Below are 16,890 nucleotides of genomic sequence, written 5' to 3'. Positions count from 1 at the left end.
GGATTGCATTTTACTTGCTTTACACTTCACTCGACGACCTCTATCGGCGGCAAAGGAGGTACATCATAGGTTTTACATTGATTTGTGTAAAAAAAAAGATTTCATTACAGTAACGCCGTGAAAACAATTTCCAGGGCGACGAGATTATCGTGATATTCACAGAGTACAATCAGGCTTTATTCATGGCTTTCAATGATTACGAAAAAGCATTTGAGTCAGTGGAGATACTAGCAATCATAGAGGCATTACGTTATCAAGAGTTACAGAACGCTTACGTAAATATATTGGTAAGTACCTACAGAGATTCCATAGCTACCTTAATTCTCCACTAGAAAAGTAGGAAGACACCTACAGAGAAAAGGGTCAGACAAGGAGATACAAACTCTCCAGTGGCATTCACTGCGTGCTTGGAAGAAGTATTCAAGCTATTAAACTGGGAAGGCTTAGAAGGATCAACGGCCAGTATCTCAGCAACCTTTGATTTGCAGATGACATTGTTCTGTTCAGCAACACTGGAGACGAGTTATAACACTTGGGTGGGGACCTTAACAGAGAGAATGGAAGAGTAGGTTTGAATGTTAATATGCAGAAGACAAAGATAATTATCAATAATCGGGCAAGAGAACAAAAGTTAAGGATCACCAGTCAGCCTCTAGAGTCTGTGAAGGAGTACGTTTACCGAGGTCAATTACTCACAGGGGACGCTGACCTTGTGAAGGAAATTTAGACAAGAATAAAAATGGGTTGGAGCGCATTCGGCATAAATTGTAAGGTCCTGACTAGAAGCTTACCATTATCATAATAAAAAAAAGATGTACAATCAGTGCCTTCTACCGGTGCTCGCATATCGGGCATAAAATTGGAGAGTGAAAAGAAGCTCGAGAACAAGTTAGGGCACATTCACACCGGCGACTGACAGTGGTCGCGCGACCAAGTTGGTCGCAAAGCGACCAGTCGCAAATGGTCGCAAACGGTCGCCTTTCTTGAAAAGCGACCATTTTGGGCCAGTCGCTCTCTGCGCGATTTTTCAGTCGCGCGACCGTGGTCGCAAAACTGATAAACCAATCAGCGGCGCACCGGAAGTGATCTTTCGTGTGTCTACATCCGGCCTCCTCCGGCGTCGCGTTCAAATTCCGCGTAGATTCCGAGAGTTCTCGCTGAGAACGATAATCTCCGGGATTGCGACTTGCGGGTCGCGCTCAGCCGGGCTTGCCGGTGTGAGCATCAGTCGCCTTCGGTCGCTTTTTGATCGCGAGTCGCAAATGGTCGCGCGACCTCCTCAAGTCGCCGGTGTGAATGTGCCCTTAAGGACCGCAAGAAGCGCGATGGAACGAAGAATGTTAGGTGTAACGTTAAGAAACACGAAGAGAGCAGCGCGGATCAGAGAACAAACAGGGATAGCCGATATTCTAATTGCCATTAATGAATGAATGAATGCTTTATTTAGACAACACATTGTCTGGGACGTAGGGGCTAAAGGCAGATGCAACTGCCTGACCAAGGCCCCCCTACCCGTACGTTGCTCAGGGAGTGGAACATCATGAAAATATAGTGGAACAATGTAGAAACAAGAAAAAACAAAATGTATGCGGCACGCAATCAAGTATACAAAGAAGTAAGATTGTTACACTTTACACATAATATATCATCAGTAATGCGCCAGAACATACAAATATTTAAACAAGCAAATAATAAGTATGTGTGTTACAAAACATTATATAGCAAATAGGAGAAAAAATGTAAGCGAAAAAACGACTTAGGAACTTAGCATAAGATAATTCCTAACCTTTTTTCTTTAGACTATAAGCAGATCTGCATTCCTGAATCATACTAGCGATTTCTGGGTTATTATTGAGTAGGCGAGTGTCTGAGTAACATATTTGGTTCTAAACATAGGTCTTCTAAGTCTCTTATACCTAATGTGATATTGTGAGTTGTCGGATGTCAAAAGTGTGGACAGGGTATTTGGGTCATGCAGAATTTCCCTGTGTATACATAGCAAGCCTTAGTTGAAATAGATGATCTATTGTGAGTATGTTTAGCTTGGAAAAGTATGGTGCAGTGTGGTCACCACGTTGAAGGTTTTCTATGCAACGCACTGCTCTTTTTTTGTAGGATTATTAACCTATCTAAATTTGTCTTAGTAGTTGTACCCCAGACAATAGTGTATATGTGAATGAACAAGGGCATAGTATAGCTGTAGTTTTAACCATTTTGGCACCAAGGTTCTGGTATTATACAATATAGAAATTGACCTGCACGTATTTGCATGTCTCTTGTTTACATGTGGTGTCCAGCTTAAGTTTTCTTCAAAGACGACACCTAGAAACTTATAAGTAGAAACCCGTTCGATAGCACAATTTTTAAATCTAATACAGGTACTATAGTCATCAGGCTTATTACGGCTTTTGAAAATGATATACTTAGTTTTTTGTACATTTAGTTCAAGTTGATTACAATGCAACCAGTTTGATAGATTAGTTAACCATGTATTAGCTGCCTTTTCAAGTTCATATAAGTGTTTACCTGTAAAAAAAAATACTTGTGTCGTCTGCATAGAGAACTATGTCAAGAGTTCGCGGTATGTTCACAAGATCATTTATATAAAGAATAAAGAATAATGGTCCAAGGATAGAGCCTTGCGGTACGCCATATTTTATCGGCTGTAATGGGGAACGGTAACCATTTAGGCTAGTAAATTGCACCCTGTTGGATAGATAAATGCGTATCAGATTTAATACCAAAGCTCTAACACCGTAGTGTGGGAGGTTGCGAAACAAAATGGGATGCTCGAACGCCTTTTTAAAGTTTAGGAATAAACCAAGAATGTATTGCTTATTATCAATATTATTAACTAATTTTTCTTTAATATCTAAGAGCGCCATTTCGGTTGATTTCTTTTCATGGAAGCCAAATTGCTGCTCGGAAAGCATTTGGTAGTCGCCAACAAACTTCATTAATCGTGATTTTAGTGTATATTCTAACACTTTGGAAAATAAAGGTAGCACAGATATAGGCCGGTAGTTAAAGTCATTATGAGACCCACCTTTGTGAATGACTACTACTCTGGCTATCTTCATGCCTTCAGGAAAAGTACCCGTGGTGAAAGCTTGATTGCAGATGTGCTGAAGTGGGCCACATAGTAATTCAGCAACATGTTTAATTGGGTCAGCCCTAATGTAATCATATCCAGCGGCAGTATTTTTATTTAACGATTTCAGGTATGTAACTGTTTTTAATTCACTACATGGAGTCAAGAAAATAGATTGCGCGCAGGAAGAAGAAATGTATTGTTCACAGTCATTTGTTGTATTATTCAGTACAACGGGCAGTACAACGTCAGTGCAACGCCCGCCACTGTGACGTACAGTTTTCGCCTGGTGCGCTCGCGCTCCTGTGGTTGCCTTCTCGTTACGTCGGACTTTCAGAGAAGCTCCTTTCGCGATACACAGGGCCCTACCGCGTGCTGCGCCAGGTGATGCCTATGACGTACGAAATTGCTCCTGTCAGTTCAACCTCGTCGTCTACTCTGGCATCTAGTGATGTCGTCAGCAGGCTCATGGCCTACTGCACTGCTTCCGAGTCCGGCTTTTAGTCGCTCCGGGAGTGCGCTTTTGCCGCCGGGGGTAGTGCTACGGAACAGTACTTGCGATGACAAGAGGCGAGCAGTGTGAAGACGACGACGACAATTAGAGGCTAGCGCAGGCTGTTGCCTCTTGGCCAAGTGCGGCTTATTTCTTTGTAAATATACTTGCATATGGATTTTCGTCTGCGTCTTCCTACGTAACAATATGAACATATTGTTACAAGCACGGGGAAAAGGGGTTTATTTAGGCGTGCGAGAGCAGGAACGGCAGGCTACGAACAACAGGAATGGCCACTGCACAGTCTTCGTTCTCCTCTTCTCTTTTTGATCCCCGCGTCCCTTTTACGCGCTTGGACGTAACATATACCTCTCCTAGCACACAAAGCCCACTGGGCGAGTCAGCTAGCTTGTCGTGGTGTGCATGATTTCAGCCGTGCGACATGCGCGACTTGTGTCCTAGCAGAACGTCTACCAGTGTTCGTGAGGCGCGCGAGAGTATAGTTAACTGCGCTGACTTTGTCGATGACAATATACGGTCCATTGTAGTTTGCCAGCAGCTTTTGGCACAAACCGCGCTTCCTTGTAGGAGTCCAAAGCCAAACGAGATCACCAGGGTGATATGTAACAGGCCGATGTCGTGCGTCGTAGCGGGCTTTGGAGTTTTCTTGTGATGCCAAAGTCCGCAGTCGCGCAAGCCTCCGAGCCTCTTCAGCGAGGCATAGCGTATCGGCGACCGTAGGATTGTCGTGGTGGTAAAAAGGGAGGACAGTGTCGAGCGTATACCGGGGCGGCCGGGCATATAGAAGGAAGAAGGGGCTGTAGCCGGTTGTCTCGTCCTTGGCGGTCTTGTAGGCGTAAGTAATAAACGGTAGAACTTCATCCCAATTCTTGTGATCGGACGCAACATACATGGAAAACATATTTGTGATTGTTCGATTAGTGCGCTCAGTGAGGCCGTTCGTTTGCGGATGATACGGCATCGAGTGCCTGAGGTGCGAGTTACATAAACGCACAAGCTCTTCCACGATATCCGTCGTGAATTGACGTCCCCAGTCGCTTATGATAGCGCCAGGCGGTCGATGTCGCAGAATAATAGCGTGAAGTAAGAAGAGCGATACTTCGGTGGCGGTGGCTGATGGTATAGCCACCGTCTCGCAATAGCGCGTGAAATAGTCGGCGCAGACAATTGTCCAGCGGTTCCCCTTAGGTGACTTTGGAAAAGGGCCTAACAGATCAATTCCAACTTGCCGAAAGGGTGAGCTGGGTGGCGGCACAGGTTGAAGGAGACCAGATGGGGCAGTGGTTGGGCGTTTCCGACGTTGGCACTGTATGCGGCTGGCGACATGCAAATCAACCGAATGTCGCATCCGGGGCCAGTAAAAGCGTTCTTGAATGCGATAAAGGGTGCGCACAGTGCCTAAGTGACCGGAGGTAAGGCGATCGTGCATAGCCTGAAGGATTGCTGGCCGGAGACGCTCCGGCACCACTAGAAGGAAGCGTGCACCCGTGCTCGAGTAGTTCCTTTTGTGCAGGAGCCCGTCACGTAGACAGTAGCTGCTTGTTGCACTTGAATGGGCAGAAGTGAAGGGTGGCTCCAATTTGGTGTCTGTCCGTTGTTCTGCTTTGAACGCATCGATATCTGGAAAAGCGGATGTCACAGAAGCGACGAGATGATCAAAATCGTCTGCGTCGCAATCCGTCGTGGTAAGCGGCATACGGGAAAGGCAGTCTGCGGCAGCGTGTTTTCGGCCACTCTTGTAGGCAACAGTGAAGTTATATTCCTGCAACCTCAAAGCCCAGCGCGCAAGGCGACCACACGGGTCCCGAAGGTTCACGAGCCAGCACAGGGAATGGTGGTCTATGACGACTAGGAATGGGCGTCCGTACAAGTACGAGTGAAATCGCTGAACTGCATAGAGAACAGCGAGGCATTCTTGCTCTGTCACCGTGTAATTTCGTTCAGGTTTGCTTAATGAGCGGCTTGCATAAGCAATCACGTGCTGACGGTCGTCATAACGTTGGACTAAGACGGCATCCAGACCGACGCCACTAGCATCTGTGTGGATTTCTGTCGGCGCAGTAGGATTGAAGTGGCGAAGGATAGGTCGGGAGGTCAGCAGGAACTTCAGCTGACGAAATGCAGACTCGCACTCGGGTGTCCACTCAAACCGTGCGTCTTTATGTAGCGGATTTGTCAGAGAGTAAGCGACGTCAGCAAAACCAGGAATAAATCGGCGAAAGTAAGAGCAAGGACCCAGAAAACTACGTAGTTGCTTCACGGACTGCGGTGCACTGAATGCCTCAACAGTTGCCGTCTTGAGGGGATCAGGCCGGATACCGTCTTTGTCAACAAGATGACATAGCACAAGGGTTTGACGGTCACCAAAGTTACATTTCTTGGAGTTCAGAACCAGGCCGGCGTTTTTGATGTAGTCGAGGACAATATTCAGGCGCGTATTGTGCTCATTGAATGTGCGCCCGAATTTAACAACGTCGTCAAGATAGCACATACAGATGTTCTATTTTAACCCACGCAGAATAGTGTCCATGAACCTTTCAAAGGTTGCTGGAGCGTTGCACAAACCAAATGGCGTCACATTGAATTCGAATAATCCATCCGGGGTTATGAAGGCTGTTTTCTCCTTGTCTGCCGGGTGTACCGGGATTTGCCAATATCCTGAGGGCAGGTCCACTGAAGAAAAATAAGAGGCCGCATGAAGGCAATCAATTGCATCATCAATCCGGGGCAGCGGGTAGACATCCTTCTTAGTCACGGCGTTTAATCTTCGATAATCGACGCAAAATCTCCAGTTACCGTCTTTCTTTTTGACGAGTATGACCGGAGCTGCCCAAGAACTCGAGGACTCTTGTCATCATCATCATCATCATCATCAGCCTGATTACGCCCACTGCAGGGCAAAGGCCTCTCCCATACTTCTCCAACTACCCCGGTCATGTACTAATTGTGGCCATGTTGACCCTCCAAACTTCCTTATCTCATCTGCCCACCTAACTTTCTGTCGCCCCCTGCTACGCTTCCCTTCCCTCGGAATCCAGTCCGTAACCCTTAATGACCATCGGTTATCTTCCCTCCTCATTACATGTCCTGCCCATGCCCATTTCTTTTTCTTGATTTCAACTAAGATCGGACGTAACAATATATATATATATATATATATTGTAACGTAGTAGTGACGGTTGAGGACACAGCAAGAAAACTGTGAATGGAAAAACTAAATTTATTGGGCGAACCTGTGCCCAGAAAAACAGGCTATACTCAATGCTCGACGTCGTCAATCGTCGAAAATCTGATCGGCGAGTCAAGCGCGTCGGCTTTTATAGATCAGTCGTCGAATGTTACACAGTAACCGCTGGGACCCGCGTGCCTTCCACAAAGTTCTACGCCATTCGCGTCGCGCATGCACGCAATTAGATTACGCAAGGTTCCGCGACAACAGACAGCGGATAGAAGCATCGATGACATTCTAGAAACTTCCGATACATGTAGACGTGTCCTGCGCTGACCGATACCATTTCTTACACGTTAAAAGTGCTAACCCGTAAAGATAAACGAGTTGGCGTGGCAATACGCATATAAAATACACTATACTGATGGGCGACTTCAATGCCAGGGTAGGCAAGAACGAGGCTGTAGACAAGTCAGTGGAGGAATATGGCATAGGCTCTAGGAATAACAGGGGAGAATTATTAGTAGAGTTTGCAGAACAGAATAATATGCGGATAATGAATACCTTCTTCCGCAAACGGGATAGCCGAAAGTGGATGTGAAGAAGCCCGAATGGCGAGACTAGAAATGAGATAGACTTTATTATCAGCTCTAACCCTGGGCATCATACAATATGTCGACGTGCTCGGCAAGGTGCGCTACAGTGACCATAGCACGGTAAGAACTCGAATTAGCCTAGACTTGAGGAGCCAACGGCAGAAATGGGTACATAAGTAGCAGATCAATGAGTTAGCGGTAAGAGGGAAAATAGAGGAATTCCAGATCAAGCTACAGAACAGGTATTCGGCTTTAACTCAGAAAGATGACCTTAGTGTTGAAGACATGAACGACAATCTTATGGCCATCATAAGGAGTGTGCAATAGAAGTCGGTGGTAACTCGGTTAGACAGAATGCCGGTAAGCCATCGCAGGAGACGAAAGATCTGATTAAGAAACACCAATGTATGAAAGCCTCTAACCCTACAGCTAGAATAGAACTGGCAAAACTTTCCAAGTTAATCAACAAGTGTAAGACAGCTGACATAAGGAAGTATAATATGGATAGAATTGAACATGCTCTCAGAAACGGAAGAAGCCTTAAAGTAGTGAAGAAGAAACTAGGAATAGGCAAGAATCAGATGTATGCGTTATGAGACAAAGCCGGCAATATCATTACTAATATGGATGAGATAGTTCAAGTGGTTGAGGAACTCTATAGGGATTTATACAGTACCAGTGGCACACACGACGATAATGGAAGAGAGAATAGTCTAGAGGAATCGCAACTCCCACAAGTAACGCCGGAAGAAGTAAAGAAAGCCTTGGGAGCTATGCAAAGTGGGCAGGCAGCTGGGAAGAATAAGGTAACCGCAGATTTGTTGAACGATGGTGGGCTTATTGTTCTAGAAAAACTGGCCACCGTGTATGCGTCATGGCTCCTGACTTCGAGCGTGCCAGAATCTTGGAAGAACGCTAACATAATCCTAATCCATAAGAAAGGGGACGCCAAAGACTTGAAATGCTATAGAGCGATGAGGTTACTGTCCGTTGCCTACGAAGTATTTACTAAGGTAATCGCAAATAGAATGAGGAACACCTTAGACTTCTGTCAACCAAAGTACCAGGCAGGATTCCGTAAAGGCTCTTGCACAATATACCATATTCACAGTATCAATCAGGTGATAGAGAAATGTGCGGAATATAACTGACCGTTATATATAGCTTTCATTGATTACGAGAAAGCGTTTGATTCATTGAAACCTCAGCAGTCTTGGAGGCATTACGGAATCAAGGTGTAGACAAGCCGTATGTAAAAATACTGAAAGATATCTATAGCGGCTCCACAGCCACCGTAGTCCGGCAAAAAGAAAGCAACAAAATCCCAATAAAGAAAGGCGTGAGGCAGGGAGATACGATCTGTCTAATGCCATTCACAGCGTGTTTACAGGCGGTATTCAGATACCTGGATTGGGAAGAATTGGGGATAAGAGGTAATGGAGAATACTTTAGTAACTTGCGATTCGCTGATGATATTGCCTTGCTTAGTAACTCAGGGTACCGACGGCAATGCATGCTCACTGACCTGGAGAGGCAAAGAGGAAGCGGGGTCTAAAAATTAATCTTCAGAAAACTAAAATAATGTTTAACAGTCTCGGAAGAAAACAGCAGTTTACGATAGGTAGCGAGGCACTGGAAGTGGTATAGGAATACATCTACTTAGGATAGGTATTGACCACAGATCCGGATCATGAGACTGAAGTAATCGGAAGAATAAGAATGGGCTGGGGTGCGTTTTGCAGGCATTCTCAGGTCATGCACAGTAGGTTGCCATTATCCCTAAAGAGAAAAGTGTACAAGAGCTGTGACTTACCAGTACTCACGTATGGGGCAGAAACCTCGAGGCTTCCGAAAAGTGTTCTACTTAAATTGGAAACGACGCAGCGAGCTATGGAAAGAAGAATGACAGGTGTAACGTTAAGGTATAAGAAAAGAGCAGATTGGGCGAGGGAACAAACGCGAGTTAATGGCATCTTAGTTAAAATCAAGAAAAAGAAATTGGCATGGGCAGGACATGTAAAGCTGAGGGAAGACAACCGATGGTCATTAAGAGTTACGGACTGGATTCCAAGGGAAGGGAAGCGTAGCAGGGGGCGGCAGGAAGTTAGGCAGGCGGATGTGATTAAGAAGTTTGCACGGACAACATAACCACAATTAGTACATGACCGGGGTAGATTGAGAAGTATGGGAGAGGCCTTTGCCCTGCAGCGGGCGTAACCAGTCTTATGATGATGATGATGATGACGACGACGACGCATATGTGACGAGTGCTCTGGCTCCCTTGTTATTACTAACCAATGAAGAATGGGAATTTATGTACGCGATATGTGTTATTTTCTATTATGCTGATATACTGCTTCATTTTCTGTTTCAGAAAAGTACACCATTCCGAAAGGAAGCGTCTCTCTCGTTCTCATCTACTTCATGCACCGACATCCTCGCTTCTTTCCTCAACCAAACGCCTTTGTACCGGAGAGGTTCTTGGAGGCCGATAAGGAACGTCACCCGTTCTTGTACATCCCGTTTGCCAGCGGTTCTCGCAACTGCATAGGTATGCGTTCAGCGTTGTGATTCTAATTTTACTGCCTTAGCGACTATACGAAACCCGCCGTGGTTGCTCAGTGGCTATGGTGTTGGGCTGCTGAGCTGGAGGTCGCAGGATCGAATCCCGGCCACGGTGGCCACATTTCGATGGGGGCGAAATGCGAGAACACCCGTGCACTTAGATATAGGTGCACGTTAAAGAACCCCAGGTGGTCGAAATTGCCGGAGTGCTCCACTACGGCGTGCCTCATAATCAGAAAGTGGTTTTGCCACGTAGAAACCCCAAATTTTTTTTTAATATACGAACGTTCGAGGCGTCGCGGTTGACCCCGCCATGGGCGTTATCGTGCCGCCACGTTACCGATGGCCTATCCGCCGTTCTGATGCTGAAGATTAGAGTATCTCCCGAGACGCGTTTTGATGCAAAGAACAACTGAGCGAAGTGGACGCACCGTTCGATCGGATTGGGGGTAGAGGCAGGACACCGTTTCTGTTGCTGGCATGAGCATTGTGCGCACGCATACTGTACCAGCATTCGCGGTGAACTGCTTCGTGTATGAGAGGAACAGGCAGTAACCGTCAAGCTAACGTAAATTATATTTCACTGGGTGCCAAGTTACGGAGTGGCTACTCGGGAGTTGGAATGATTCCCTAATCATTGCACGTATGTAAACATCCGGAATGTAATAACGGCCCCAGTTGGGCATATGGAATTCGTATGGAATTGGTATGGAATTGAAGCCCGAGATTACTGAATGGAGTTGGAATGGAATGGCCACATAGTCCTAGAGAGTTAAATGTTAATTTTGGGTGGGACTAAACAAAAGCAACAACACCGGTTAATTCGTCATTCTGAATAAAATAGACTTAGCCAATATATTGTATATCTTCTACGGGTTATTTCAATGTCTAACTCTGGGGGATTGCATCGGCTACGCTAATTATAAACAGCACCGCATTCTCAACATTCTCATTTTGAACACTCGGAAAATTTCTTACGTTACACAAGTGCCCGTGTATCGTGCACTGGGTGCAGGTTAAAGAAGCCCAGCTGGTAGAAATTAGTCTGGAGTCCCCATTACGCCGTGCCTCATAATCAGGTCGTGGTTCTGGCATTAAAATCCTCATATTTTAAAAAAATAGAATACTCCACCCGGATGCATTGCATGCACAACGTTATAGGAATAATTTACATTTTACTTCGCTCGAGGAAAAGTAGTTTCGAGAGAGTGAAAAAGATTTTAGAAATGGGGGTTTCATTTAAAAGGAAAGCTTTGCTTGTACCTTAACAATCGATGTCGTGAATGACCTGACACGTGTGCTGCGAAAGTGAAGCTAACTTTAACGATCAGAAGTGCAAGCTGTAGTCTACTATCTGAAAAGGAGTAGAACGCGCCGCTTCCTACCTTCCCCCCGGGCCCATGCGCGCGACTTAAGACGGCGTGCTTCCTCTCCGCTCTGTGTGCGCCAAGTTGAGCCGCGATTGCCGGCTCACCCCCGCATGCTTCCACTCGGACGCACAGCATACGGCGCGCGGCGACGATTTTGTCGCCCTGGGACTTTATACGGAACCTCATGGCTACGGTGACGTCGACGGTAAAACTGAGCCTGGAATGTCGATATAATGGCAGTTAAATAGTATATATTATGGAGGTTACAGTTAATAACGCGCTGCAGGGACAAGAGGCCACAAGAGTTGTTTCTTGTGGAAAAGCAATGTACGTAACTTTAACTGTAACCTTGAAAAAGTCAAACATTTTTTCTTCGTATGAGACAAGCAAGCCGTAGTAGAAAACGATTATCGAGGAAGCGTTCCTTTTACTGAACTTAGAGGACTGAATGGCCCAGCTCAGTGATTCCAGGAGTGAGTACGGGCGAACTCTCACCATTCCGGGGAATAAAAAAAATTCACCGATGATTTGATGGTCGGCAAGGAATCACCAATGCTGCCTCGGTTCGGACGAGGGACTCCGAAATAGCTGAACAAATGGCTATTGCACTAGCCCTGCTGGATAGCTCACGGGATGTCATCTATAGTGATTCAAGATCTGCAGTCAGAGCATTTGAAAAAGGCGCCGTTTCCAAACAGGCCCTCAGACTTATTGGGGGCAAGGCAATCACGCACCACTTCATTTATTGGTTTCTGGCACATCAGGGTCAGATAAAGGGTGCTCCTCCCTACCTCAACGAGTCGGCTCACGGGGCTGCGCGTGAACTTGCCCACCGCGCTAGCCTCGACCAATCGGAAGCCGACTCCCCAGAGAACAGGGACACGCCCTCCACTTACAACGAGATTACTAGACACTACTATCTCAGCCGTAGAGCCTACTTTGCTCCTCATCCGCGCCTCAATAGAGCTCAAGCATTAACGCTCCGTCTACTACAAACGAATACCTATCCGAATCCGTCGCTCTTACATGAAATATATCCGAATACTTACAGCAACGCTACCTGCCACGATTGTGGAGATATAGCCACATTAGACCATATGCTCTGGCGGTGTGCCCGGTCACGCTCTATCATCGCTAACAGCTCGGCCAGATGGGAGGCGGTTCTCCGCAGCCCTCTTCTGGCTGACCAACTCTGGGCTGTCCAGCAGGCCCACGATGCGGCCGAAAGGCTCGGCCTTCCGGTTCCCACGTGGGAGCGGCCCGCTTCGTGAAGACTCATGATCTGCAGGACTTCTTTAAAGTTTCACCATACAATACCATACCGATGATTACGATACTCCATAGTGCAAAATTAGAGCACATTTGTATATGTATTTCAATTTCGTCGTATATTTGCTGGCGCGGACAATCTGGCTCGCGCGGCACGTTGCAAACGGAGCGATGTGTGGCGCCACTGCCTCGCTGATCGGCAGATCGCGAGAGGAGGCGCGTGGGTGACGCTTGGGCGCGATCCACAGCAGCCGCCGCAGCTCTGCTCATGCATGGCTTTGTTTCCATACGGACGATGCGCGCTTCTCTGGCACCATCGCGTAGCCATCGCCGCCGGAAAGCGCGTGTTCCGCCGCTGTACGCTTTTGTTCTCACACCATACCCTCCGCTTTCCGCCTTGTGGTTCCGCTGCATCCCCTTCTCCACTTTCCTCCTCGGCATCTCTTCGCCTTCGCAGTCTTTCGTCTCCCGCTGCGCTCCGCGTTCGCTTTCGTCCTTCGCTGTGTTCGTTGACTCGGTTACGAGGGAGAACGCCGACGCTCGACGCTGGAACGAGCACCTATAGAGCTGCGTTCTGAATGGAGTCTGATTACAAAAGGTTTCCTTTCTCTGGAAGGGAGTTGGAATCGAATGGAGGAACCTACTCCGGTGCCGGCTAATGGAATTATCTCGCGTACACTATCGAAGTGTAAAGCCTGCATTGCAGCGCTTCTCATCAAGCCAGTGTGTTACTGTCCCGGGCCCTGCTTCTGCCCCGCAGCAGCCACCTGGCGTGTTGAGTCGTGCCATGTCAGACCCGGGTGTAGTTCGAGGAGTTAATGCGTGATGCTAAAATTTACTATCACCGTCAGTGCTTCACTTTTCCTTTCATTGGTTGTATTTTTTTGTAGGAAAATAACTCAGTTTTATGGCTAGTTGCCTCGAACGAGATTCCAGCTAAAGTGTTTTCGTGATTGGTGATCATCGGTGATCATTCGTCATGAATTTTTAGGCATGCAGTATGTGCTTTGACTTCTCGTTATTGCTTGCCACAGTGTCGTTAGCATGTCGATAGCCAATTCATGTGTGCTTACCCTGACATGAAGCTCATGTCTCATGACCGGCACCTGTACGTGGTAATTTATGACCATGGATATTTTAGTTCGCTGTGGTCTTTTATAATCTGTTGTATTTCCTATTGTTTAAACAGCAAAACAGCAAGGCGACGAAGCACAAATTGTATTAACACCAAATATATTTTCTGACACATTCAATGGGACTTTTGGAGTCGTATCATTTGTTCAGTTAGTCACAGTCATAGAAAGGTATACATCGGCGTACGACAAGGTTAGTTTTATGTCTCTGGGTTCTTTTTGAGAATAAGAGGATGAATTTGAACTTATGCTGCCTTCCACTTTCGTTTACTCCAGTGGTGTGTGATCTATATCAGGAGAAGTTGACAAACTGTTCATGTCCTCTGCGAAAACGCTAAGACAGCAAATGTAAATGGCAAGAGTAGCAGTTGCTTATAAGAAAGGTGACAAGAATGAGTTTGTAAACTATAGGTCTTTGTCAATACTGCCTGTTTTCTCAAAAGGGCTTGAGAAAGTAATTTTGACCCGGATGAATAATTTCCGTAATAAGGATGATATAGTGACACCTTCACAATTTGGTTTTCGGAAACACCGGTGCGCCTAACTCGCTTTATTGGTACAAAAAGAATACACTTTAATATCTCTTGATGACAGGAATTAGGCAGATATGTCTAGCTTTAGGAAGATATGTCGATTTTTCGAAGGCTCTTGATCACTTGAACCACAAGTTACTTTTAAAAAACCTTCAAGTATATGGCTTTCGAGGGACGTCATCGATATTTTTAAGCAGCTATCTCGGAAGTCGACAACAGTACGTTTAAATAAACGTTCACCGATCCGATGTTAAAGCTCTCTCTTCCGGCGTGCCAGAAGGCATCATTTTGTGCCCGTTCCTTTTCAATATATACGTGAACGACATAACACAGATAGACAGAGAAATAAAAATGGTTATCTATGCTGATGACACCAGCTTATTGTTTTCAGCCTCATCCGCCTCGAACATGGTCATGGAAGCAAATAGATCACTTAGGCAGCTTTAGAAGCGGGACAAAATATAACGTTATAAAAGTTAACACTTCCAAAACAAAGGCCATTATTTACCGTCCAAAAAACTAGGATGTTCATATTAACGATATCATCCTTAAGAATTTTAAAATATAGGTAGTAAATTCTTTTAAAGTACTAGGTGTACTTTTCAACGAGAAAATGACATGGGATGATCACACAAATTACGTATCATCTGAAGTGTCGCGTGTCATTCGATCGATTTGCACTGATAAGCACCTCCTTTCTATAAAAGTGAAAATGCTACTTCACAATTTATTGTTCTGTTCCCATCTAAATTATTGTCATTTGGTCTGGGGGGAAACATCCCTCAGCAATCTAAGAAAACTACTCGTTCAGCAAAAAAGAATGCTCAGAATAATATACAATGTAGCATATGACCACTCATCGAAACCGCTCTTTATCAAAGACAATATAATACCGATTCATGATCTGAACGCATACCGCCTAATTTCTAAATACATTATCGAGTTGAAAAACAATGTCTCGTTTATTGCACAACTGGCATCACTGCAGAAAAGAAATATCACGTACGCAACCAGAAACACCGATATTTGGCACATACATTCATTCACAACAGGCTACGGACAACATATGCTCAGAAACACCCTTCCATATTTCTTAAAGCTGTGCCGAAATTACAATTTAAATCTTCGACGCATTCAGCTAAAAGACTTGCGTCATTCTTTTTTCAGTTATACGCGAAAGGGTGGGACCTTTTGTTTGAAATGTGCGACATGATATGCACATCGCTTTGTCTTTTTTTTTTGAATTTTACATTTGTGTAAAAATTGTGGTTTGTTTGGGCATTTTTATATTCCTTTTTGTCTGTGCTCATATGCTTGTACTGTGTGCCTTCCCCCCCCCCCCCCTCCCCTAAAATCATGTATTTGTATCAGGGAGGCGAGAGCATGTCAAGCTGGAAATCTAGCTTTTTCTGTCTTCCTCCTACATCCTTGGGATGGAAAATAAAGGCATTATTATTATTATATCACATACAAACCGCGCAGAAAATTTCGGTACGACGCGGTGCTGATTAGTATTGAGCCTTACCCAGGAAAGTGAGCTAGGAAGCTATAACTGCCACACTATGCTACATATTCCCTCTAGGAGTAAATGCACTTCAGACATGATTGTTCGCTACATTATCACGCATTAGAACGCATATAAAAAGAATAATCGACATAGACACGCTAGAAGGTATGTTGGAAATAGCAGTGTTGTATCCTAGCACACTGAATATTGTGCTTGTCACGCACGAGTATACATCATTCGATGAGCATTGCACACGGTCACAGGAGGGTTGTGTTCAATATTATCGCGCTCTGGAATAAAGCAGCTATCCACATTGTATGAATACTAAGCACTGAAATGTAGGAATACCTGCTTTATTTTTGGCTTTTGCCGCCGTGATTATGTGGAGGCGGCAACAGCTGGTGACGAATCCGTGACCTGTAGTTCAATAGTTGCGCAACAGTAGTGGTGGGCACGAAGCAGTACAAACCATTTTCTTGTTGTTGTTTTTTTTCGTTTGTCAACAGGCCAGAAGTTTGCTCAACTAGAAGACAAGATTCTGCTGGCTCAGATCCTGAGGCGATTTAAAGTGCAGTCGAAGATTCCAAACGAAGACCTTCAGATGTCGCTCGAGCTCGTATTGCGCCCCACTCAAGGCCTGCATGTGAAGTTCACGCCCAGGGTCCGTACGGACCCGGGAACTGAGGCGAAGACGTAGTAGTTCTACGGTGCACCGTCACGCTATGTGAAGTGGTGTATTTCTCTTTCTTGAGCTTAACCACAACATTTAAAATCATTCTTCTTCAAATACCTTTCAATAAATTATCTCACGTGTGGAGCAGTGGTTAACTATTTTCACAGCTATTTGAATTAAATATGAACGAGAAGAAAGGGAACCGAAGGCCCTGGTTTTCGAAAATCACAACCACATAAAGGCACAAGACAATGCCAACAAGAAAAGCATAGTGGAAATTACTGAAATGGATGGTGTTCTATTCTAAGCAGCAGACAGACGCTTCGGTGGCAGCAACGCAAAAAGCCCTTTATTCGAGGCAGCAGCGTACCTTTATAGATAACGCTGCATGCCGGTCAGGCACACGTCATTCACGGTACAATCTTATCATACCGCCTGGCCGATACAGAACAGATGGAAGTTATGAAATA

At 45.5% G+C, this 16,890-nt stretch overlaps 1 protein-coding gene across 1 annotated transcript in view; it reads left to right on the top strand.

Moving 5' to 3' along the window:
* The window catches only part of LOC126519320 (cytochrome P450 4V2-like), a 138,127-nt gene extending 121,563 nt beyond the window's left edge, over positions 1–16,564 (top strand). The window contains exons 10-11 of the mRNA XM_050168951.3: positions 9,745–9,921; positions 16,254–16,564. Coding sequence (XP_050024908.1) covers positions 9,745–9,921; positions 16,254–16,444 — 368 coding nt within the window. The 3' untranslated portion in view covers positions 16,445–16,564. The remainder of the gene's footprint in view (positions 1–9,744; positions 9,922–16,253) is intronic.
* The last annotated feature ends 326 nt before the right edge of the window (positions 16,565–16,890 follow it).

Source organism: Dermacentor andersoni, chromosome 10, assembly GCF_023375885.2.
Source record: "Dermacentor andersoni chromosome 10, qqDerAnde1_hic_scaffold, whole genome shotgun sequence".
NCBI classification, from domain to species: domain Eukaryota; kingdom Metazoa; phylum Arthropoda; class Arachnida; order Ixodida; family Ixodidae; genus Dermacentor; species Dermacentor andersoni.
Note: the sequence above shows the minus strand (reverse complement) of the source record. Positions and strands in the feature narration are given on the sequence as shown.